The sequence below is a fragment of the Pholcus phalangioides genome, unplaced genomic scaffold (assembly GCF_987345545.1).
Source record: "Pholcus phalangioides strain wild (caught in Gottingen) unplaced genomic scaffold, Ppha-v1.0 ptg000015l_1, whole genome shotgun sequence".
NCBI lineage: Eukaryota > Metazoa > Arthropoda > Arachnida > Araneae > Pholcidae > Pholcus > Pholcus phalangioides.
This window is the reverse complement of record NW_028301608.1, coordinates 1,173,164-1,200,350: the sequence shown is the minus strand read 5'-3', so window position 1 is coordinate 1,200,350 and position 27,187 is coordinate 1,173,164. Positions and strand designations below refer to the sequence as shown.

General features: G+C 34.9%; 1 protein-coding gene across 2 annotated transcripts in view; it reads left to right on the top strand.

Annotated features, from left to right (window-relative positions):
• Window positions 1-27,187, top strand: part of Uba1 (ubiquitin-like activating enzyme 1) — a 122,051-nt gene that overhangs the window by 7,570 nt on the left and 87,294 nt on the right. Inside the window, exon 1 of one of the 2 annotated variants that reach the window (XM_089242486.1) lies at window positions 18,663-18,870. The exons of the other annotated variant lie outside the window; for it this stretch is intronic. Coding sequence (XP_089098612.1) covers window positions 18,844-18,870 — 27 coding nt within the window. The 5' untranslated portion in view covers window positions 18,663-18,843. Of the gene's footprint in view, window positions 1-18,662; window positions 18,871-27,187 lie in introns of those variants that run through there. 2 annotated transcript variants of the gene reach the window in all.

Genomic DNA, 27,187 nt, shown 5'->3' with positions numbered 1-27,187 from the left:
ACCCGTGCTTTGCAATTTTTTTTACTTTAACATCGCCAGCTAGTTTAATTATTTTGTAAACGTATATGAGACATTGCATTCTTCATCTTGCGACTTTTTTTAGAATAAGATTCGGTATTTTTCTTGTCCGAGCTCATGGATCCCACTTTTGGATACTTGAAAAAGCGAGTATCTGGGACCCCAGCTGCATATAAGCGGGTCGCATACTGATGAAATCAAAATTTGAAAAAAAGAAAATTCTTACAACAAAATGCAAAATTTTAAATTAAGGTTACCGGCACTAGTTGAGCCTATGGTCGTAGTGTGCCTTTCCGGGGCAGACTTTCCCTTTTTTGGGGGCTCTTCTTGAAAGGGTTATTATGCAAAATAATTGTAGATTTTTGGGCCCCCCTATTCGCCTCGGGGGCCCTACTTGAGGCCCCAGCTGAATACTATTTTTAATATTGAGTGCAACTTTTTTTTACGACCAATTTGTTAAAAATGATTTTTTATTATCCATTTTTATTCCTTTTAAATTCATTGAAACAATGAATTGCAAATTATTTTCCGAGCAACTAAAATATTAAATTATTGGTAATTTATAATTAAAAGAATTAACTGCCTTGCTGCATATTGTAGTTCTATATTTTAAACTATGGGTTTCTCCTCAGTATTAAAAAATATCAGAACACAATTTTCTATGAATGAGCACTTACCTGTTAATGGAAGTGAATACTTCAATATTTAAAATATATATACGTCTATATTAAAGATCTTTCATCAATTTATGTGTTTCATATTTAGCTTCCAACAAATAACTTCACCTGATGACTTATATTATGTATGACCGTATATTTCATTTGAGTTGATTAGAAGATGAATGATTGATTGAAATTGATTAATAGAAACATGAATTAAATAACAACTTGCACATATGATTTGTCATACAAAAACATTTTATTTCAAACATATGTTCATAGAGAGTTATCATAATCACAATTTATTGGTTGTACTTTTCTTAGAAATCGCATCTTTCAAGAATATAATTTTTTAAGATTCATAAATTTTCATCTGCATCTTCAAATGTTGATTTACCTGAAATTAAAAAGAGGAGGAAAAAAAACACTTATTATTTTATTATGCTTATCAATATTTAAATGTACTGTATATTTTATTTCAAATTATAACGCAGTCTTTAGTTGTATAAGTAGAGATAATTCGTGCACAATAGCACTTAGTGGACATTGAGTCGACTCGCCACCATTTTATCACAGTAGGATCCAAAATGTATAAACTGTGTTTTGCAAGGGAGGCCTGGCGTTCCACATAGATGCACATGTTCATGTATAGATGTATTTACCTAGGGCTTGGCAAATCTTAAGAGCCAACATTGCAAAAAAAAATTCATACTGACACCTAAAATTTTCTATGCAGATCATAAAATATTTGGAGTTTATGTCTGAATCTTCCAACATGTGTGAAGATCATCACTAAGTGCTGAAAAAGTTGAATATAATTTTTTTTTACTTCGGATTATTTCTTCTAAAAATATGCTTGGCTGCCAAAAAATTTGGCCCGCGCTTTTTTCAATTTTTCGAGCCATGTTTCTACCCTAAAATTTTGGTCAGACAGATGCAAAAACCTATTGGCACGCAGCTTACTATATATTTTCACTCTACTCTTTCAGCTTTGCTCTAAAACACATCCTTAGCAACCTCTTGTGGATCGGGGAACCCCTATTTAAATTAACATAGAAATTTTGCAGTGTTGTATGGTCTCACTAGTTAAAAAGTATGATATTATTTGTCGTCAAGAATATTGTTTTAATATTTCCATTCACAAAATTTGCTCATCAGTAAATATAACACGTTTTGTAAAGAATTAATATTGCTTTTCAGTTAGTGAAGCTTCTAAAAGTTTTTTTTTAATGTCCTCCCTCTCATTTATATAGCGAAGACAAGTTTTTCAACAGTACATGTTTTTACTTGCACTGGTCAAATTTTGAGTGGTATAGGTAGCCATTAAGAAATCGTCTATCTTAATTTCCTCAATTCAATTATGTCAAAAACAGTTGTTCTTTTAATAGTATATGAAAAAATTATAAAGATAATTACTCATAGCAAGATATTTCTCGAGAGAAACCAATATGGTATGGACTAAAAACAATGCCACCTTTCCCCCTTGCTTATTTTGCTTTTGCACATATAAAATGTGTCGCTGAAATTACAATAATTTCAGAGGGAAGTATGTTTCTGTTGAGTTTTATATTGAGAAATATTCAAGTGATTGTACAGTTTACAATTTTTATGAATTTTCTCAACTTAAAATTGAATGTGTATAAATGAATGTGTTATTTTATTCATGGTGCAATATAAATAAGACACTGAAATACAACATTTCTTAATAAACATGTGAATTTATGTAATGCAGCCTCTCCGAAACGCTATTATGATTATGATCTGATACAACGTCAAAATTCTGTGGGTGGGATGGTGGTGTTAAATCGGGTTCGACTGTATTTGTTCCACTAGGGTTGTTGATACAAATGAAATCAGTGAAAATGATGATTGTTAAAATTTATGTCATTAAATCATGCATGGAAATATATCATTTTACATGAAAATAATAATGGAAACTGTTGCTCAAAGTCAAATACAAAGAATTAAAATTACCTTTGTTTGCTCTGGTAAAATTGTTTGGTAACGTTGAAAACCTTCACATAACTTCGTAGCTACCTACAGCCAAGTTCCTGGAAAACAAAATTTTTCGGAATTAGAAAAGTCTCACAAATGTATATACACTAATATATATATAATCTCTCAGCTGTTTACTAACAACATTGTTAAAAAATAAATGCTTGTTAAAAGTTTCACTTCCATAACATCTCAAAATGTTATATTTTAAAGTTCTTAAATATTCGACATGGAAATTTGTTTTCTGTGTTTACCCATACACACAAAATCAAAAACAATTTTTGGCAAAAAATTAAATTTGAACACACACAGCAAGGCCATAACCCAAATACTGAAGTAGTAATACGTTTCGAACACTAATCTGCTTCCTCTAGTTATAATGTATATACCTCAATAAAAACTGTGCCTGAAATTCCAACTCTATTTTATAGTCCCATTGTACGAATTTCATTTTTCATATCAACAAAACAATATAATGATTCCTTATTAAATATTCCTCATCTCAGAGCGAGTTGTAGAGTGCAATTTTTCAAGAAGTGGCACGTAATTTTTTTCTCAAAATTTAACTTCCACTAAGTATCACAATATTGTTCATTTGAACAGTTCAAAATATCAAATCTATATTTTAATCCTTTAGTGCACGAGTTTTACAAAAATTAATATTTAACATTACTGCCAATTTTACCATGCTTTATTTCAATTTGACCATTACTCATCACAAAAAAATAATTAAATTTTTTGTCATTTAGGTGCTGTAATTTATTATCAATGAATTGTAGCTTATTAGTTACTTTGTGCATTGAAGGGAGGTTGATCTAAAACACAAATTTTCAATTTCCTTATTTATATGCGATTATTCATAGCATAGTCATCCAAGCACAATTTTTATTGTGCCAACAATATTCAAATTATTTATTTACACACATGCTCAATTTATTTAGATATAATTTTTCATTGAAAAAAATTAATACGGCAAAAAACATAGAATGTAAAATTTCAATCTGATATTATCGTAATTGCAGATTTATGTTTCATTTGCCATGTAAATATTTTCAATACAATCCAAAGTAGACATGGGCTATTTGATATTTTTCAGCATTACCAAGTGGGATCCACTGCCCTATTGATTGCGTGACATTGTCCATTTATATTTTTAAATAACGCATTTACCGAGCAAAAAAATATTAAGAATATTTCTAAACACTCTTCTTATATAGTTCGACAGCAATAAAATAATTCTTACCTCAGTAATGAACATGCTAGCACTTCGTCGTGGCTTCGATCGCCGATGTCAACATCTGGTTTTGCAGGATATAACGATGAATCACTTCAACTTTGATGACATCGAACATATAATCTAAGTTATGTCTGTCGTTATTATCGTAAAAAATTGTTTAATTCGAAAAAAAAACAGCATATTTCATCACTAAATATCACAGCGAGAACTCGCGGCCAGAGACGAAATTTCCTCTTTTCCAAGATGGCCGCCGTGAACTACTTTTCTTGCTGCTTTAGGACTGGTGCTAGGCAGTCCTTAGCAGCGGTCCTAAGTAACTACTAAAAAAAAGTCCTTAGCTTAGAGATAGTACCGAAAAGTCGAACTACTGGCCATCTAAGGACAAATCGGGGCTTAACTACTTTTTTTCGGCTAAGGACCGCAGAGATAGTTCACCCCCTGGGTACTAAGGCTGTTTGAGCGCCCCAATATATTTTACGACGTGGCTGAGCCACCAATAATCAATATGCAATGCAACGATCCACCCCCTCTCCTGCATAAGGGCTTGAAACCGTATATACGGGACAAATGACAACTTTCAGCCCCCCCTCAATGTTTTCTTCATTTCGGTGCCTCTACCTCATTAAAAGATTCAATTGGTCATATATAAATCAATCTAAAAATATCTTAATATTCAATTTTATAGAATAATTTCGCACAGTGTGTAAAAATACGAAGTTTTCATTCATAGTGGGCAATGGAATTTTTTGTGCTGAGATCGATGCAGCACTTATTTATTAGCACTACTTAAATAACTTAATTAGTGTAAAATATATTTTATGATCGAACTTTGTATTTAATCTCAGCTAGAAAGAAGGTAATGATATAAAATAAAAATGTATATATTGTAACTCGCCATAAAGTCCACTGAAGAGCAGAAAATTGTTCAGTTTTGGGCGAGACACTCTTTTCGGTATATTCACGATAGATGCTTATGTTAAATTGCGTAACTTGATAAATTACAAAACTTTGATCGTGATTTTTCTACTCTAAAACTTAAACTTTTCTCTATTTTTTAACAAAAATTTAGATTTGTGAACCTATCCACACTGGAAAATAAATCAAAACAAAATCCTTCGCAACGTAATTCACTGAGTTTTTGAAAAAAAAAACAGTATTTGAGTTATCACCAGTAGTTATGTGCACCTTGATGACCAATTCAAAATATACTATTTTCTGTGGGCAGCAGGTGTTTCACTGATTAGTCGCTGACATTTGCCACGAATATGTAAAATACTTTGTTCGTTTCTGAGAACACATACTAAATCGTTACAATGACTGCTGGAGGTTTTTACCACTGGCCGTAAATAACGGGTCCAATGGTCGAAGGTGGTTTTCTATAATATTACCCGGAAATTCCTAATCACTCACAATTATTCCCTTTTGAAGTTATGCGGCTGTGCGAGTAGCACAGATGTTTTTCCAGTCTCCAAGGAATGTGGGATACCGAGTGGATGGCATTATTGCCTTCAGGACATTTTCTGTGTTGCCGACAAAGGCAAACCGTGAACACGCAAACAACAGGGTCATCTGGTTGTCAACCGAGAGCCCCGAAGCAGTAGTATATTTTGAGGGAAAAGCACGGAGAATATAGAAAAACGCTCCCAACCCCTGCTGTATTGTTTTGGTCTCGTGAAGACAGATACTCAAAAATACGAAAAGAAAAAAATGCTAGTTTTGAGGGGAGGGAGGACCAGGGACATGTTTTCCTTTCTTTGGGTCTAGCAACAAAACGAAGGATTTTCAGTGCAATAAGGGGAAGAGGGATCCTATAATTCCGGCCGGAAGCCTTTGTTCTGGAGGAGGGTTTTCATCTTTTCCCCTTGTATGATTTTTAGACTGAAAAATTAAAAAAATATGTACCATAATAAAGTGAAATATACCAATTAGTTATTCATGGAAATGCTTTGAAAAATGAAAGGGTAATGAATATATTCTCACGGTTCGGTACGATTGATGTCACGGCCCAGCGGTTGAGAAACACTGGCTTAACCCTCTGACTGCTCAATTTGTGGACCGAAATTGCTTCAAAAATTGCCTAATTTTTTTCAGTGAATTTTAAAAGTGAAGTTTGAGCGGTAATACCACGTGCGTTCAAATGCCGCAATTTAGTGGACAACAAACAACATCTGTTGGCCAAAACATAAATGAAGCGTCTAATACTGTATAATTTATTTCAGTGGTTAAACGGGGAAAAAACGGGATGCGCTCCTCAATAAAGGAAGAAAAACACGTGCCCGCGGAAATCGCGGGATGAGCAGATTTTGCTACATTTGAGTTGCCCGTGGAAATCGCGGGATGAGCAGCCAGAGGGTTAAACCCTGCTCTATCATATTGATAAAAAAAATTGGTTTAGGAGTTCCAGTTGGTGGGTGGAGAGATTGCAAATATTTTAAGTATGAGGATCTTCCAATAAGAAAGTTAACCCGGGTCCTCACCTGCGGAGCTACACGATTCTGAGTTGTCACCAAAACCTGTTTCAGTAGGATAGCTGCGTAAAATTGACTGTTGAAGTAGCCAGCCTCTCAATACCGGTTTTTGTGAGTGTTGATAAATATGATAAAGTGTTAAAATGATTTTTCTTTTGGCAAAATTGTTTTATTTATTTATTTAATAATGCTCACACATTTCCTAATCCCATCAATTTTTCTTGCCCTCTTTTGCGGACACTCACTGGGCAAAAAAATTCCACCTTAAAAGAGGAGTGACAGCATCAGAGGAGGTTCCTGTTGAAACTGGAAAAAGTTTCAAATAACTGAAATGGTTTTTTGTTTGCAAATGAACCAAATTTTGGCAATATGAGATGCTTTTAAAGTCGTGAAAGTGTATAGTTATCGCACAGATACAAAATTAAAATTACAAAAGAGATAAGTTTACGTATTGAATTTATATATTTTTGAAAATAGATTAGTCCATATCTGGTGGGATTTGCAGAGTATTCTAACTCTTTCCCAAACATTGGACACATGTGACCCGAGGACCAGTTGTTGGCTATCCCAGTATAAATCAGTGGCTGAATATCCCTCCATAATTTTTGGCAATTTTTTATTCCATTCTTCACACATTTCATCATTGACATCAGCACCGCATGGTTTCTTAAACACAATTTCATGACACACGAAAATTATCCATCCACCCATTTGAAGCTGTTGAAGTGGATGAGTCAGAGTTCTTCTGCAGCTTCTTGAGCTCTTTCTTTAGGAATTGGGGTGGAAACAAGTAAATTCTTGTTAAAACAAATCAATCCTACACAACTGTGTCTATGGCACGTCCTTCTATCTTCATAAAATCATTTTTCCTAGCTTGCTTTCTGCTTTTCAGCTATTTTCCTCACTAGTGTTCCCTTTTCTTCAAAACAGAATATATCTATGTCCTCCTGACATTGAATTCATTTGCAAGAGCACATACTCCTATTTTATGTTTTTCACTGTATTTGATGGCATTAATTTTTTTGCAATTGTTCTCTTAGTAATAGAGAGCAAGGATTACTAAGCCGTGTTTACATGTGCAATAAAACATCCCGGGAAGTTCCTGGTAACAGGGATTTTCACTACAACCCGTTTACATGCCATTCAGTTTATCCTGTATTCCCCCTTTTTGGAAGTTGTCACTGGTCACGTGGGTTGGGCTGGTGATTGGCTCGAGATGGCAGACGAAGGAGCTAACAGCAATTTATTGCTGTCGGCACAAAAGCATCATGGGAGCGGAGGTCAAAGTTACTCACCATTATTCTGCAACAAAGATGGGACTCTTGACTGATGACTGTCCCACCTTTTTTTCCCACGAGGAAAAAAAGTTGCCATGCAGGTAATAATCACCAAAGCTACCCAATCTTGCACATGTGAACGGGACTGTAGAGATAGCCATATTAAACATTGTGAAATCATGTAAAATACACGTGAGCACAACCAGCAAACTGACTTCAGAGTTGCCAAACACTACAATAAAAAATTTCATTGAAAGTAGACGAAATATCAGAACTTGTGCTGCCATCCAGTGAACATAATTTGAACAAAAATCTAAACTATTTGTTTCTGTACAGGGGTTTTCATTTCAATGAACGAATGACGATAAGGGTGTCCATGACCGTATCTGAGGGTGACTGTTAAACTGGGGTTTGAAAAACATTATTTAAATTTGCCGGGATAATTTTATTAGGCTTTAAAACAGGGGTGGCGCATCTGAGGAGTGACTGTTAAGAGGGGTTTTACTGTATTTGCAAAGTAACTTACAGTAAATGAGCCATTGATAGAATTTGATTTTATTTGAGCATATGAAGTGGATAGTTCTATTAAGCGAAAAATTCACAAAAATGTACAGTGGAACTCCCAAGACAGTTAGTTGGAGTTCTGTAAAAAGTGGCCATCTGCGGAGGTGACCATCAAATAGAGGTTGTATGACAAGAAAAATACATTTCATTGGGCGTTTCAAAATGACTGTTTTCAATGTTACAAAAGGAAAATCTTAATGCTCAATGCTTGAAAAAGATATTTATAGAGTGCTACAATGGTAATCGATGTAACGATAAATCTCCCTGCAATGTTTTATTTTTCCTTTCAAATCTTATTTGGGGAATAAACTATAGTCTGTGATGCTAAACTTCTGGATACAACAATATCCTTTACTATGATAAACCCCTCTATAACAATATTTTTTAAGAGGATTTTGAAAACACTACAACATTTATTTTTCGTTCGAAATATCCTTCAGTATATTTTTAACTCATCTCACATGTTTCAGTTCTTTGGAGGAACTAGAATAATATCGGTATTGGGCATCACCTAATCATCAAAAGTGTTTGATATCATTATTTTTTGTGTGATACACCAACTGGTATTGCAATAAACCTTCACAGGGGCAATAAATGTAACTGAATTTATTTTATCAGTTAATGAATTAAATTATTTTGCAATAAATAAATACTCAAAAGCGAGAATTTTTTGGTGATGCTAAGAACGTCTATTTAGAAAAGTTGTCAACAGCAGCATGAATTTGACATTTGATATAATGAATTGCCTCTCAATGTAACGATAATTCCTCTACAAAGATATTTTTTTCTTGGTCCGGTATCATTATGTATATCAAGGTATTTTGTGCAAAACTATTATACCAGGTCACCCTATAGATTTCTTAATTAGTATTATCCAGCAACTGTTTTTTTATGGCGACTATTGTACGTGTTCTTTCCTTTATATTTCTTTTATTCTCTCACTGTTCTACTGAATCTCAGCACGTTAAAAAGTGAAAGCATCTACAAAGCCGAAAATTCCACATCCTTTACCCATTCACTAAAGATCATAGGTTATTTGTCTGGTTTACCTTGTCACCCGGGAGCAAATTTTTAAACTGTCTTATTAGCTAGCAACAACCATATAGCATTAGCTTTTGTCATCTTTTATATACAAATATTTCTTACCTGATAGTGTCGCTCATGAACAGAAAGTCTGATTGATTTGGAAAAATATTTATGTGGATGTATAAAGATTAAAAGGTTATATAAAGAGAATTACCAGCTCTTGGAAGTGGCTGTTGACTGCACACAGAGGTGGCCGCGGAATAGGAGTGATTTTTGTATTATGTGAATGTATTGTCTGTTCCAAGTTGATTGGGCCATGAAGGGAAGTTGGCCGGGGAATAGAGATGGCCTCCTGTGGAATTTTCACTACCTTTGTAGAAAATGGGTTTTTTTAAAATACTTCTGCAGCTTTTTGCTTTCATTAATGTTCCTGTATGCCAGAGCTTTACAGACCACAGAAAAATCTATTTACCAGAAAAAACTTTTAAGAGCCAAAAAAAGTTTTTTTTTAAGAAAAACAGGTTCAAAATAATATTTCTTTCAACTTTTCCTGGACATAGCCGCCAGCCTTCCATGTTGATAGGATACACTGATAAGGAACTCCAAAAATTTTGTGTTGTCCTGACTCTAATTTAATAAGGCGACCTCGTGCTTGGGATTTGTCCAGCTTTGCTGTTTGCCTATATTACAATTTATCAATTTACGCTCTGTAAATGTTTACTTTAATTAAAGACTAAATTATTTTTCAACGCTTGCTATGCAGTTACATCATAATCATTTGGTATTTTTCAAAAATTTTTGGTACAACATTTTTGAGGAAAAAATTTTGTAGAATTACCATGAAACTTTTTGGTATAATAGCAGGTCTTGATAAATCAAAAAAAAAAAAAAAAATAGGGACCAGTCAAGTTTCCGAGGAGCCAAAATAATTTCTTAGGCTTTCAGAGACACTGATCTTCTGTGTTGGTGAAAATGGTTATAAAAATGGTTCTCATTGCCCTCGCTCTAATTTAGTCATTACCACGGTTGGTCTGATTTTTTCCAACCTGACAAAATTCAAAAACTAAAAAAAAAATTATACCTTAAAATTGCACTTAGTTGCAAACACTCTTTCTAATGATATTATTACATCGCTGTTATATTTAGAGAGAAATACATTAATAAATCTATGTATTTGTTACTGCTAAAGTGTATAATTCAGTTATTTCATAGACTAACTTCTCAAGTCAGTTGAAGTTGTGTAATAGAAAAATAATTCTATACTCTAACTAGTTATTCCATAAAATAACTGATAGACAGTTAAAGTGTAAAATGAACAATTTGTTTGAATTATACAACATACAAATACGCGGGCCAACTGTTGGGCACCCCTAATTTAAATTATAGGAATTGGAAAAAAACCCTTGTTATAAACCCATTTATGATAAGATGCAAAATGGTTTTGCCCCCCCCCCCATAGAATTTTCTGTAATGAGCTGCCATTGATATAATTATTACATAAATATAATATACTTAGAATATATATGGCAATAAGTTATGGGGGGGGGGGGTTGCCAACCTTGACTCATCACACATAGAAAATTTAAAGTGATAATGCGCTGATGTTTTTTCCTTCAAGTTGCCAAGGCGATCTGCACCTTGGATGTCAAGCCCTGATGTGCAATAGGCCTATTATTCAGCTTTTATTTAAATTATAATTAACCCCATCAACTTTTTCATCAAAACAAAGAAAAGGAAGTGCTTTTAATGTGTTTTTGATCGAACCATTTTGAAAGACTTCTCACTTCCCAGATCTTCAACTAATCTCCCGATGTTTTTATTGAAGTGCAACAATTTTCCATCATTTAATTTTTAATTTCACTTCTCTTACCTAGAATTTTGATAGTGGGGTTTCCCAAAGCGATATATGGGAGAAAACTGGTGTGTGTCAAAAGCAATCATTATTGTTGCAGCAAAAAACAGGATTATGGGATTTTTACTGTAGAACATTTTTAGTCTGCTGAGGACTCGTTGCCGAAAAATGCAAAGCATTCTGCTTTTAGGGAAAAAATGACTGCTGTTGCTTTTCTGGTTTAAAGGAAACATTAGATGGTTTTGACTGCTAGGCTGAAATATTTTTATGGCATTTCCTGAACAGATTTAAAAAATGTATATTATACCAAAAAAATTAAGCAACTATCACTGAAAACTTGTTGTGATCTGATATGTAAATCGGATGCTGCCAATATCAATCTGCGATCACATCATCGATCATGAGCGATCCACCTATATAGAGGAAGATTTCCTTCATGCACACACCCTGACAGAGTAACAGCTATTTCTGTAGAATGAATTGACAAAGGCTTGATAAGTTTTCTGGGTGTAGGTTTCCAAGGCAGGGCTTGACAAATCAAAAACATTTTGGCACTAGCCACATTTCTCAACCTTTTGATTACTAATGGGACATATGCACATGGTTGGTTTTGATTTTGCCCAACCTGAAAAAACCCACCAAAAATTACAGCTTAAAACTGCACTTACTTGTAAACAGTATGCTTTTTAATGGTGGTATTGCATTGCCATTATCTATCTAAATAGAAATATACAGTCGATTCCCATTTTAATGAATACTGTTATAGCGAAAACTCTAGAATTTCAAACAAAATTTTTCCAAAATTTCTCAGATAAATTTACATAGAAACAATATAAAAATCTTGAATCCTTCATATCAAAATTTCATTGTTACAAACAGATTTCTCCTGTCTCGAAATCGAATCCAATCGAATATTAATATGTAGTAAATCTATCCAATATTTAATAATTTATTTTATTTATGCAATTTAGATTATAGGGGTTAGAGGGAAAAGAAATACGATAACGATAAGCTATCCATACTCCAGGGTTGGTAAAAAAACCGTTTTTTTTCGGGAAAAAACAAAAAACTGGGTTTTTTTGGTTTAAACCGGTTTTTTGTTTTAAATGGTATTAACATTAAAAACAATGAAATTTCTGAAAAATCATTCAAACTTCCAATAATTAACTAAAATAAAATGTTTATTAATGTAATTAACACTATTCCCATGCTAATTAATCAATAAATATTTATTACATTTTAACAAAAACCACCTTTTCAAATTTAATTATTTTTTGCTTAACTCAACGGATTATTGTGTGTTTGAAAATTCTTTTAATGTTATTATTAATCATATAATATATAAAGGTTTTTCTCCAGTTATTTTTTCAGTATACTTAATTAGGAAGCTATTTTGTAAAAAGTAATAAAAATTAGGTGAATATAATGTATTTAATGAAGCATAAATAATGCAGATTAATTAGCAATGATTTACGATATACAGGGTGATTATAACTAAGGTTCTGATTTCGAAACACTGCAAAAAAAGAACGATTGTCAGAATGACTTGAAAATTGACATGAATATTCCTGAAAAAATTCAATTTTATTTGATAAAGGGGAAAAAATACTTAAAAATGTAAAATTAATGACACATCATCCAACATGTGGGAAATTTGCTCGCAGAATGGAAACGATAGCCAGTCATGGCAGAATGATACCTGAATTATAGCATTTCACAATTTCATAATTCATGGAAACATCACAAAAAATGAAGTGATTGAACAAATAACAACTTACTTAAGAAATGTTAAATATGTTGTCCACCGCGTGTTCTGGCTATGAGGCTGAAAGCACAAAAATTCTTGTTCGACAACAGAATCGGAGTATGCCATGGTCATAATGTGGATGTGCCTGCAATTCAGCTTTATTAAACCAAACACGCCCCCCCCCCGTTAATATTCCTAAGGAACTTCTAACATATAGGGGATGTGCTGGAGATTGCAATTCACCAAAAGTTTGCAATCTGACCACTGTTTATAACATTTTGAGGTACCCCCACAGCCAGAAGTTGCAAGGGTTAAGGTGCATCCTGTCAAAATAGGTCTTCAGCAGCTGCTTTGCTGGTATTGCAATGTGCATCTTGATAGAAGTTCTATCCACACACTGATGCTGTGGAAGTGCCGAAATGATGTGGTTGCACAAAATAGATTTATACTGCTGGCCAAGTACAGCATCATCTACTTGCACATTTTGCACTTTTTTCTTTTGCGAAAAAAACTTCCATTGCTTCAGGAGTATCCATGCAAATTTTCAAGTCATTCTGATCAGTACTTATTGTATAGTTTTGGAATCAAATCTTAAATTATAATCACCCCGTATATAGCTGATTATTTTTCATAAATCTGTTACTACTATACAGTAGAACCTTGATTAACTGGGCTTAACAGTGTGTGTGTGAAAGTATAAAAAAAAACTATTGAATATTAAGACTGGGAGATATACAGTAGGAGATGTGCTACTTCTTATGGGAAAGAAAATGAAAATGTATGTGAGGTAATGTAACCACTAGTACACTAGTCTTTGTCCTTTAAGGACAGCTGGTGTCTTTATTGGATTATAGGACCACCTGCCCCTAGCATGATGGTGTCACTACTGTTGATGTGTGATGCAATCCTTATTCATGAATTTGCTGAAGATAGAGCATCAGAATGTAGCAAAAGGTTAGAAAATGTTGTAAGAATGAGAAATTTTGGCTTTTGTATATAACTTTAAATAACTAAGATACTTCATATGAAAAATATATATATATATTCTGGCCACTTTTATGAGACTTTTTGGAAAAAACCACTTATAAAATCTTATGTCATTTAAAGATATACCATCAGAATGTACCCCAAGGATATAAAATGTGGTAAAAATGAAACATTTTGGCTAATAATGAACCAATATGATATTTTTCAAGGAAAAAAATGATATTTAGGCAACTTTTATTTGATTTTTTGAAAAAAACCACTTGGTTAAAACCAACGTGGTTTAAACCAAATAACCCTGCCATACTCAGAATAAGACAACCATAATATTCTTTATGGGCATTGTATAATGTTTTATGTGTATATATTGTTTATAATTTTTGATTGTGTTTTTAATTGGGTTGCTGTGTTTTTGAAATATATGACATCCATATTTGTTATGGACATCTTTTTCTCGGCCACCTCATTGGGCATTTTGCCTGTTGTGGCATTCATTGTATTTGTATAAAACCCATTATCATAATAAGATGCAAAGCTATTCCCTTCCCCCAAATTTTCTGTAATGAGCCCCATCACTGATATAATAATTACATAAATAATCTCTCTATACATTACTAAGTCTATTATATTTATGTAGGCTATATAACAGTATATGTAACTTGTTTTTCTCATGCTCCAGTATCATAAGCCTGGAAAATCCAAAAAACAGCCGGGCTTTTGCCAATCCTGCATATGTATCCCAAAAATAACAATACCAAATTAAATTAGCCTTACTTGTGACACATTGTTTATTTCCACAGAAAACTGAGGTAATTTTTTAAAAATTTTTTAATCAAACTGTTAAGAGCCAAACATGGTTGTTGGTGAAAAAAAACTTATTTTCTCAATTTTTCCAAAGCATGTTAGACTGTTCTATTTCTATGACATGAATGTCGCTCAACTTGTTAATACAAGATATACAGAAGACTGGATGTTGTGAAGATATTTATTACTTGAGATGTTAATTTTTTAAGGAAGGAAAAAACTCATCTCTGCCTCTACTGGGAGTCGAACCCGGGTCCCTCGATTGCCGGACGAGTGCTCTGGCCACTAAGCTACAGAGGAGATAGAGATTTTCCTAGAAATAGAGATGAGCGACATTCATGTCATATATATAGCCCTCTGGTGGCTCATCGTCCATGAGCTATTAGCTGATCGGTTTCACCGTCCATTGCACGGTTCCGTTCGGCATATATACGCTCTAGCGAAGGAAAATCTCTATCTCCTCTGTAGCTTAGTGGCCAGAGCACTCGTCCGGCAATCGAGGGACCCGGGTTCGACTCCCGGTAGAGGCAGAGATGAGTTTTTTCCTTCCTTAAAAAATTAACATCTCAAGTAATAAATATCTTCACAACATCCAGTCTTCTGTATATCTTGTGTTCTATTTCTGTTAAAAGATGCACTGTCATGAAATCAGAAAATTTTGTGCTCACAGACTCATTTTAACAATCGATTCAACAGCCCAGGCAACGACTCAGAAAATTGCATTTTGGAGTTATGTACACCATGAAAAAGGTGGAAAATGCCAAAATATGAAACTTATAGTCTCAGATTACTGAGTGCCTACCATGATAACATCAAGAACTTAACATCTATAATCGTATAAAACGTAAGGTAATATTTAATAATCCAGATCTACTGAAATCAGAAATTTTAATACTTGATCTAAGGCAAATTTATGTGTATAAAATGATAATTTTCATGACTAAAAACCATAATTTATTTCTCAAAACTAACGATAGGAACCTCAAATAGATATAACTTGTATTCAACGCAATACAAATACAACGAGAATTGCCCAACGAGGTGGCTGACTTAAAAACATCATGGATCCCGAGCCATTTTTTGGAGGCCCTATCTACTATTGCTACACCACACATGCACCATTTTTTTTTCATGTTTAACCATTTTTTTTTCATGTTTAACCATTTTATATCATATACATCAAATATATTATTATAATATATAAAATATATGCTGTAAAAATCAAAGTACATAATTGAAAAACAAATTAACACTGTTTTGGTTAAATACCAAATTTTCAAAAATGACTTCAAAAAATATTTCATTCGAATACAAATAAAATACTAAAAGTTGTGTCAGTCGGTTAATTTGTTCTTTCAATGTAAAAGAAAAGTAATGAACTATACACGTATACAAAAAAAAAAACACAACGTGGTGGTTTTCTCAGATTGCAATTTTTAAGTTCATCTGTAAGATTAAAAAAAACTACCCCACAAAAATTGTGAAATTTCACAGAAATGTTTATTCGACACGTTAGTAAAATGAACCTCGAACTTGAATATCAGACGATTCGTTGGAATTTTATGAATTTCTAAAGTTTGAAAAATATATAAATTTCAAAAACCTAAATTCAACATTTTTTTTAAAAACTCTTCCCCTTATTTTTTGGGGTAGTAGTTTTTTTTAATTTTACGGATGAACTTAAAACCTGCAATCTGAGAAAACCACGTTCAGAGTGTTTTTCTTGTATATGTTTACACCGTAGTCTCCCAAACTTTTTGTTCCATCGCCCCATTCATCAGAAATTTTTACCTCTCATCACCAAGTAAACCCACAGGATCCTATGTTAAATCAGTAGGTTCTATCACCCCCTTGGACCATTCCATCGCCCACTTTGGGAAACACTGGTTTACACTATAATCCATTTCTTCTTTCTTTTATATTGAAAGAACAAATTAATCGATTGACACAAAATTTTTAGTCATTTTTTAAAATTCGACTTCAGGGGTCGTGACACCGCTTAACGTATTGTCTTTTTCCTCCTCACCCCACCTGTAATAAGGGGCTGTTCAAGTATTACGTAAGCAAATTTTTAGCCATTTTTGACCCCCCCCCCCGTCAGCAAAATTTCGTCATCAGCTCTGCCCCTCTGAATCCTAACTCAAATTTTCATAAAGGGTGGTTGCTGACGTAAGCATTATCCAGACCCCCTCCCCCCTTGTCATCAAAAGTCAGCAAATCGGAAACCCCTCCCCCCATCAATGATGACGTAATATTTGAACGGCCCCTAACTGCTGTGTGGTTACCTATCGAATTTCTAAGTCATCGCGTCGGTAACAGATGTCGCTACTTGTCCATGCCTAATCCCCTCGCTGTTTTGACAAGGAAACGGGGAATAATGGAGGTTTTTGTTCGTGTTTGGAATCTAGTTAACAAAGGTTTCTAAAATCTCTGTAGGAGGAGGGAAAAAAGGTCATTGAAATGGGTCTGTAATATGTACGCGAAGAAATGGAAATTTTTAAAAAATTATACATGGTAAAAACGTGCTATGTGAAATGAGCATAATTTTCTTTTTCACGATTTCTTGCGAATTTTTCCGAATTCGGAAAAAAAAACTACGCGTACTTCAAACTACATTCATTTATTTTCTTGAGGAAGGAAGATCTGTTGGGAGTTAAGAAAGAAGTCTTTTATTTTCTATTCCTTTCGTAAAAATTATGGCCGAGGTTCTCTAAGTGTACGTCGTGACTTTTAGGGCCATCGTGAAGTGATGGTGCAATGATGTGGGGGCGTTCAATGCTTTGAAGTGGTTCTTTTCTACATTTCTCGGAGAGTATCGGATAAACGATGACAATGCTGGAGGCAAAAGTTTGAGAACCACTGCTTTATGGGAAAATTGGCTTATAAAGATGCAGTGTTGGGGAATCCGTATCTGTTTCGTCTTCACGTTAATGAACAAAGCACCACATACACGTCACATTCAGATTTCCATCAGTTTGTTAGGAGAGTTCCTCAGAGAAACATTTACGAGTCGCATGTGTAGTAGAAGAAAGTAAGGAATACTTTAAACATTGATACGCCAGTCACAAGTAAATTTTGTGAAGGAAATGGGCCAGAGAGAAAAAATAGTAATTTTGAGTACTCTCTCTAGCTTCTTACGTGGTTTGCATTCTGTCAACCAAATAAATAGTCCCTAAATATTGCCCAAATGTATTTCTGTCCCCGTCCGGTTCTTGTCTAATTTTTCTCGACCACACATTCACGAAATCTGTTGACAGATTCATTAATTCTGAAATTATTTCTTTTATTAAATATTGGTTTGAATTAGTTCTTAATTTTTTTACTAATTCTGAACGTTTTTGGTTAAATTAATTCTTTAATTATTTCGATAATTTTCAAACAATTTCTTTCAATAATTATGCGGTTACTCTTTAATTTATTGTGAAATAATAATTTCCTTATTTCAAATAGAAATTTCTTTCATTAAATGAAAAGTTAATATTTTACTAATTCTGAAAATGTTTTAGAAACTGTTTCTTTCAGTAATTTTGAATTTTCATCAATTCTGTGGGATCAGGTATTTTTCCATTAACTGTAGTTTTCATCAATTTGTTCCGGAATAGTTTAATTTATTTTAGTATAATTTCTTTCATTTGTTCTAGAATTTTCATCAATTTTGAAAATTATTTCCTTTATTAATTCTAGAATCATTTCCTTTCAATCATTTTATGATCGGCGGGCCTCGACAGAAAACTCCGCGGGCCATGCGGTGAAGACCCCTGCTGTATTTCTTGGCCTACTTGCGTTTGAAAGACTTCAAAAAATATAAATAAATACGGGACACAGTCTTCATCACTGATGGTTTCGCGGAAAAACAGGACTGTGGTTGACATCCGCGCCACAAACGCTAGGAAGGTGGCGGGGTGATGACGATGACTCGGCAATCGCTTTGGCTGGAGCTCTGCGCGTGCGCCACGTTGTCGCAGGTGGGCGTTTGATTCCGTGACGTCACATTCCCGCTTTTATCAGAGTGAAGAGAGCGCGAGCCCGTGTGTCTGGATCAGTGCGTGTCTGTGCGCGCGCGCCATTTGTTGGCAGTCACAAAACTGCATGGATCCGAGTGTGGAAATACTAAGTCGACAAAGATAAAGGTGTTTATTTTCGATGAGGGTGTTTACCCGCTAGAAAAAAAAAATTCACAAGAGTACGTTTTTCCAGTAGAAAGCCGAGACCATGAGATACAGTACGGGTACTCGAGAGGTCAGTACCTTTAATTTTCACATAAAGCTATGACTAATCGCGATACGTTTACTTTTCTCTCTTCCCCCCCCCCCCATAATTTTTGTGGCTATCACAATTCCCAAGCTGCATAAAGCACCGCAGTAATTTTCGGCGAACCTTTTTCGGGTGCTGCAGAGGCATTGGTGTCTCCTTGTTGTGCAGGAAAAAATCCACTCGTTTTTGGATTTGGCGGATCCGCTTTTTGTCCTTGTTTTTTTTTAAGATTGTTCATTCTTTTTCTTCATTCATTCTCGAATAAACAATTTATTCGCGTTGTTTATATGTCGTGTCACATGAGCGCGTTCGGACGTGTCTTCCGGGTAGTTTTGATTTAGCAATTTTTTTTTTTCGTGAAGTTGGATATCTTAAAAAATAGCGAATTAATGTTTAGAATAAAACGATCGAATTGTTAAATCAAATTGTTGACCGAATTAATGCCACGGACTGCTGTGTCGCATTGTTTGCGTGCGTTTGGTGTATTTGACAGTGTGACGTGTTGTCATGAGGCCGTCGAGAGGGATTTTTGTTTTTTTCGTGTTATGAGTTGGTGCTCGGTAAAGAAAGAAGTGGTGCTCCGTGCGTCACAAAACCTGTCTGTCCAGCTGATGACTCACTTTTTTTCTTCCCCGCTCCCGAACAAATTTTTGTTTACTTCGGGTTTGCAACCGCACACGTGATTTTTCGTCTTCCCTATCAATTTATATTTTGAATCATTGTCTTTACAATTTCCTCTCTCTCTTTCCCCCCCCCCCCCCTCCCGCTGTATCGTTCGCAGTAGTCTCTGTGTTTGGCCATTTCTCATATTCTGTCTCTAAATCTTGGTGGGGCGGGCTCGAAAATTTTAGTACTGAGAAATTTCGAATTACCTTTCAATAATTGAGCAAGGAATCATGGATATATTGACAAATATTACAAATGGTGTAGATGATTAATGATTCTGCCGAGGCAGAAATTGTATAGTTTTCGAGGTTATTTGAGAGGGGGGGGGGGCGTATGTGGCCGTTTTTGGTTTATTAATTTTTCATTTGCTTGGTTTGAGGGTTCAACAAGTAGAGCAGCAGTCATTAAAAACTGCCTGATGGAAAAAATAATTTTGTATTTACTACTTCATGGTCTTGGACAGTAACATTCATTAGGGGTCATTCAAGTATTACGTCAGCATCGGGGGGAAAGGGGGTTTCGGATTTGCTGACTTTTGATGACAAGGGGGCGTTTGAAGGTTGCTGATTGGGGGGGGGGGGTCAAAAATGGCTGAATATCTGCTTAAGTAATACTTGAATGGCCCCTTATTCAAAATTATGGTTCACATTTTGTGTATAAGGGGAAACAGTTTGCGTAAAAAAGCAGTTGTACACATACGCCTATTCTAGGTTTGTAGCATTCAATTGTCTTGTGTAGGGCATGCAGACGCATAAACAATATTTGCAGTGCAGTGAGATAGATGGCTTTTTCTCAGCCCATGATATCAAGGAAACATTTTATTTTCTGGATATTATGCTAAGGTGAACGCGGAATCTTGTCTCCGCCGGGACTCTCGAACCCAGGCCTTCTTGCATACCGGGCTAGCATGCTACCATCTACACCACTGGAGACACTAAAAATGAAAGTGCTCCATTTGTCAAAAACGATTACACTGTCATTGAACAGTAAAATGTGAACACATCTCTTTAGAAAAAAGGATGGACAGAGCAGTGAAACCATCCGGATCAAATGGATCAAGACTTACCAGATCTTGTAATTTACAAATTTTGCATTGAAAGAGCGTCGTTTTTAAAAACATGTCTTCATAATTTTCTGTGCATTGTCAGAGTTGACAGACTGCACTTTGGAAGTCTCCAAAAAAAATTAATATAATGTGTGAGGAGAGACAGAAAAAGAATGATCTGTGGTTGCTAGTACACTGTTTTGGCCAAAAATTGTTTTTGTTACCAAATCGTTTGTCATTTTGCTTTGACTTGAGTCAATCTTATAGGATAATGAAATAGTGCTCTGAAAAAAAAAAGGGGGGGGGGAGGCAACTGCCCCGGGTGGCAAAATTTAGGGGGGCAATTTGAGGTGGGAACAAAGAACACCGCCATAAAATTATGAATCGTTGTATGGGCGACAAAATAATGTTTGCCCGGGTAGTAAAAATCCTAGTTATGGCCCTGTGTATTGCATAACTTTCACATTATAGCTTTCATTATTTAATCTGCAAATCCTGAGGATTAGATGACAGGTTCATTATGTGCAACATACAAAGGCTTCGCAACTTTAAATCGACAATGTAATGTTTCCATGAAAAAGATCCATCTGTGGCGTTTTTCACATGTAGAAAAATTGGTGAAGGAAGCCTTGTTACTATATATACTCTAACAAATTAACTGGAATTTAGAAAAAAAAAAAAACTACTAACACTTCTTTCCACAAAGTATCGCCTTGAATCACTGTCCCCTCCCCTGCTTCTACTTCCACACAAAGCAGATATTGTAAAAATGACGTGTGTATAGAACAAAATTGTAGGGTTTGGGTTATTCGCGGATTTCTCGCTTTTTCCCGTATTCGCTTCACTCCTGGGACGTAACCCCCGCTAATATGAAGGGACGACTGTACTTGTATTTTCATTCCTTTGCACAGCGTAATTTTTTCGCTGATATAATTTTAGCAATTGTTTTCCCCGAGGTTGGAAAACTTATCTCTCTGGTATTTGACAGACAGGTTATTAAAGGTCCGTGTTTTTGGTCGTGGCGTAATGGGCTTTATTATGATTTATTTCGCGTGGAATCTTATAAAAAAATCTTGCTTATGCACATCCAAAAAAGGTAGTAAATAATACCAGTGGTCTGTACCAAACTTAGTATTTTTGTGGCAACCTTGAGGAATTCCGAAATTTTAGATATCTATAAATACAACGCCACAACAGGCAAAATGACCAACGAGGTGGCTGATGAAATTTTTCTGTAGGTGGGTGTGTTTGAACCCATGTACCCTGAACTCTTCCCATCTGTAACTCCGTATCCTACCAACCCACCACGACAGCACTGGCTACATTAAAAAAAAATTGATTTAATACCTGAAAAGTAAAGACAAATTGACCAAAACCCTGTTTACTGAAATATCACTGTACTTAAATAACTACTGGCAATTCCTCTCGTTAATTACATAGACTCGAAAAATGCACCAAAATATTGCGGCTCGCCATATGGGAATCACTGGTCTCTTCGTGCGGTATTTTCCAGAGACTAAGATAATATAAACACAACATTGTACTATTATGTTTTTATTTTCGTTTGAACTAACGTTTACTCGTACCGTTTCTGTTACGTTCAAGATACCGTTATTTATACCGAATGCCTCACTTTCATGTGCCACCGTTTGAATGATCCTTCAGGTTACTACACACAACTCTCGTGGTCCCATGTCAGAATTTAATGCACATTTTTTTTCACTTTTACAACAAATCTTGTGATGCAAATAAGTTATCCGTTGTACCGTTTGAATTAAATCTTGGTTTGCAAGGTTCGATTTTAAAGCAGTATTTTCCAAAAGTGGTGGCTCGTATACCTCCCCAGGATAAGCAGTGGTTTTGTTCTGTGAGGTATGCGGAGCGCTTTCTTTGAATCTTGTCCAACGAAACAACTTGTTTGTCCAGCAGCATTGTTTGCGGCCGACGAACTTTGTTTTCCCCGACTGCTTGCATCATATTGTACGCAGATAAGTTCATTCACACCTGTTGCGCTCCACAGATTGAAGGGTTCAACTCTATCTTTACCATTTCGTTATTTTTGCACTTTATTATTTTTTCTCCCATCATTCATTTATTTCATGTGATTCATATCATTTGACGCGGTTTTTTAGATAACAAGTAGCTCCTTTCGTGAATTTTTTCTTCACACATTACATCAGTATTGTGGGAAATTACGAAAAAAAAAACCTTTGGAAATTCTGTTTACAAGGCTGTTTCATTTTAAATGCGGGTTCATGAAATGGATTTCTTTGTCTAATAGACAATCCGCATACCAAAGTATGTACAGCAGTACGTCGGTACCTTGATTTACGAGATTAATTCGCTTATATGTGAAGGTTACTCCTATTATGAGAAATTAGTATCCTGAATCTAACTTCTTTCATATAAATTAATGAGATCCCGTTAATTCATTTCGCCACCTCTATTCACATTCGCGTAAGAATCGAGGTGCATAACACAGTACAGTGTTTTCTACGCAGAATGAAAGTATAGTAAGTTTGAGGCGGCCGACCCTCATAAGTTTCTGTAACGAATAAGCCTCTTTTAGTACCTTTTTAAAGTGTTGTCCATAGGCGGACATAAACTTAAGTCTGGGGGTCATGATTGATGGCAATTCATATATACGCAAATACATTATATCAGTCGGCTATATGACCCCCCGTATCTCCACTCATGGTGTTGGTTGAATATTTCTTGCTAGCTGAAGCGTTTTTAGCAAATATATTTTTTCGGTAATTTTTCTGTCGAGGTGTACTGCTGTGTAATTAGTGATAAAGCGCAACGTTGCGTGACGTTGATTGTATAAAAAAGTATCATTGATATTCAATTTCACCAAAGGTATTTATTGCGCTGCAGGGCTGGACAAATATGCAAAAATGCATATGCCGTAATCAGTATTTCATATGCCAGCGTCGAGCTTGTGGTTAAAAAAATATATCCCGATAAAAATTTATACATAGTTTTTAGAAAATATATATTTATTAAACTTTGATTTATCTGTCGAAGTCTGTCCAGCTCTGTTGCGCTGAATGATTTTTACGTACATATATTGAATTCAACTTGCAAAAAATTGTATCATTGGAAATGATTTACGAAACCCGATTACGAAAGTTTCGACAGCTGGCTAATGCGAAGACGATAAATCCAGGAAAGAAAAATTTAACTGGCTTTGCGTGGAATCGAACCCACGTCCTCTTATTTGCCGGGAAACCTACAAGTGTCTAGTTCCACAGAAGACTACTTGTCTTTTTCTGTAGCGCATCATAAGGATTGTTTCGAGCTCTAGTTAGCTTCTTTATATTAGCTTCAGATATGTTCGGTTGCGCATATGCGTAATGACAGCGGCTTAGCGCTTATTTAAAACGTATTTCTCAAACCTTCTAACGATCTTGAGATGCATTTCATTTCTTTATAAACTTTTAATTTTTTATTTCTCAATATTTCCGATATTTTTATGAATAATTTATCAAAGTGAAAAACATTTTAATTTTTTTGTATATTTTAATAAATTTTAAAAAAGTATATTATATTGAAAATATAATTCCTTGTGTGATATATATTCATCATGGCACAAGGAGCCTGCCTCATAATTTTCCATGTGGGGAAGAAATTATACTCTAGCCATGGGCACCAGAACCTGGGTGGGTCTAAATGTACTTGAGCCTAGAATAAATTTTGCGTGAGGGCTGCGAGCTCCCTCCTATAATTAATGAAAAAAAACAATAACGAACCACTCTTCCTCCTGTGAACGGGCCCCCGAGTCTCATATATAAGAGATGACTGGCAACTTTCAGCCCTCCTCTCAAATATTTTTTTTCATGTCGACGCCTCTCACTCTAGCAAGAATAATTTATATAAACATAACCGAATAAAGCATCTTATTACCTTGTGCGCTTAGATTGTTATGCTATCGTTAGCACGATTCGAGAAAAACGTCAAAAAGTTTAATATTGGCGAAACAATTTATATATATATATATATATATATATATATATATATATATATATATATATATATATATATATATATATAAAACAATCTTTCTGTTTTCCAAATTTCAAAAAAATGTGTTTTTTTTTCTCTTGGTTTAGTTTATGAATTAGTTTTTTCCCCAGGAGCCGAAATTTAATATCAACCATAGCCAACAACAGCATTAAGGAAAAACTAAAATAGTTTATAGAAGAAAACGTATTTTTTAAGGGCACCCCCATTTAATGTTATAATTTATTTCTTTAATTTAAATTCCCCTGGGAAGTTTAAATTTAGAATGTTACTTTGATAAATTATTTATAAAAGTATCTAAAATTAATATTGAGAAACAAAAAAAATGAAGTTATGATAAAATATACTTTTTAAGATTTCTCGTGTGAAAGATTGAGAAATACGTTTTAAACAAGGGCTCAGTCGCTGTTATTACGTATATGCGCAACCGAACATCCGTGTATAAAGAAGCTAACTAAAGCTGGACACAATCCTTATGATACGCTCCTAAAAAAGACACAAGTAGCCGTCTGTGGAACTAGACACTTGTATGTTTCGACAGTGTCCGTCAGCGCACACGAGCTTTAAGGAAAAAGGATTCGTTGGCTTTGTAGTGTGGTGCGTTCACCCGGCAAGTGAGAGGACGTGGGTTCGATTCCCCGCAATGCCAGTTGAATTTTATTTCCTGGGTTAATTCACATCAACCAACTGTCGAAACTTTCGTAGTAATAGTAGTGACATATTTGAATTCATCAGATTATCCCAATAAACTTTTTCTTCATTGAAGTCTGGGTGTGTGTGTTTTTTTTGAAAGTTAGAATCAAGTTTTAGAAAATGGATATTCGATCCTTTCTCATTCTTGTATTTATGCTTTGGATATTGGTATTTCGCTTTCACGATGATATATTTTTTGTTTTCTGCTAGAAAAGCACACACAATCCGTCGCCCAGAGCGACCACCGAAAAGGACGTGGACTGCGACCCGCGACGAGTGCTCGGATTCTACACATTGATTGATCTTCGTGACTGGCTTAGTTCGTTTTTTGTGTTTTTTACTTTTCCCAAGGGGAAAAAGGTTTGACAATAGCTTCTGCCTATTTCATAGTCACTTGCGGTCTCATGGTGATCAGTCTTGGATTTCTCGTTTATTAGGCATTTTACTTTTTCTTTCCACAATTTTTAAATGGTGGCGAGTTCTTTTACAATCGCCTTTCTTTCGTCTGAAACTTGACCGATTTTGTTTTTACAGGTTAGTTCAAGTGTTTGAGGAGAATTTCGATTCTTCGCTTGTAAGTCTAACACGGAAAGTAAGAAATTCTTATATTTGCAGCACTGTTATTTGCTTGACGCATTTCTCTAAAGTTTAATTTGTTTCCCGGATTTGCATACTATGTTTTTTTTCTTATTGACAAAAAATTCATTGTCATTTTGTCGGCGAACCAGTTTTTGATTATCGCAATTTTTCAGACCATTAAGTCAACATTTACTGCATATTCACTTCATTTATTATTCAACATTCACTACATTATTCAAGTTAGTCTTCTCATTAATTTCTTGCTTGTTACTTCTACCTTTAAATTTTTTTTTGCATTCGTTTCGCGACATTGATAACCTCTTGTTCATGTCTCTCACTATCGGAGTTTTTTTTTCTCCAAATCATTGGCCTTCCATATTAAAATGTTTGATGTACATTTTTGAGAAACTAATAAAATTTTACGTGAAGGTGAACTAAGATACTGCGCGTATCATCGGGCAATTGATGTCCGGGCGAACTTTATAGGATATTGTTAAAATTGCGAATGTATCTCCTTAGCTCATTGATCTATTGGTTTTTAATTTTAGATAATGTCTCCAGTTAGTTTTGAGCGAATTGCTAGTGATCCGGCAGTGCTACCTGTATTGAAACGTCAAGAGAAATTATAAGGTCGCTTTGTCGTCGTTTTGTTTAATACCACTGATCTCACGAGAAGTTAGGACGTGTCCGCGAAAATAGAAAATTTCAACCTGTTTCTCACATTTTTTTTGTTTATCTTTCCGACTTGAGTTGGAATCGAATTTATTCTGTTACTATGGCGGAGGTACTTTTTTGAACCTGCCTGTTGTAATAACAAATCGACCATTCCTCCCTCTCAAAAAACGGAGCGCCATCGTCGTTGCCATGGGAACGTTGTGCAGCACTCCCTCGCTCAAGGCCGTCGGCAAAGAAACGATGGACGACATGATGATGATCGCCGATATCGACAACACGATTATCGTGCGTACTTTTATTCCCTTTCTCACCCATTCCTTTTTCTGTGATTATTTCAATGCACTCATATGAACACGTCCCAGAGGCGTACGCAGAGACGTCGGGGTGCCCCCCCCCCCCAAATCAATAGGAAATTGAAAAATTTTAGGATTTCGAAGTGAAATTAAAATTGCGAAATATTTTAATGTTTCAATTTAAAATACTGCATCAACTCAAAATTTTTTAAAATATCGCCCCTCCTCTCTCCAATCTACCAGTGACCCCCTCCCCAGGTAGGTCTTGCGTATGTCTCCGGATTTTTTTCTCGTGCATGTACTCATAATTTAATAGGTTTTTTTTAGT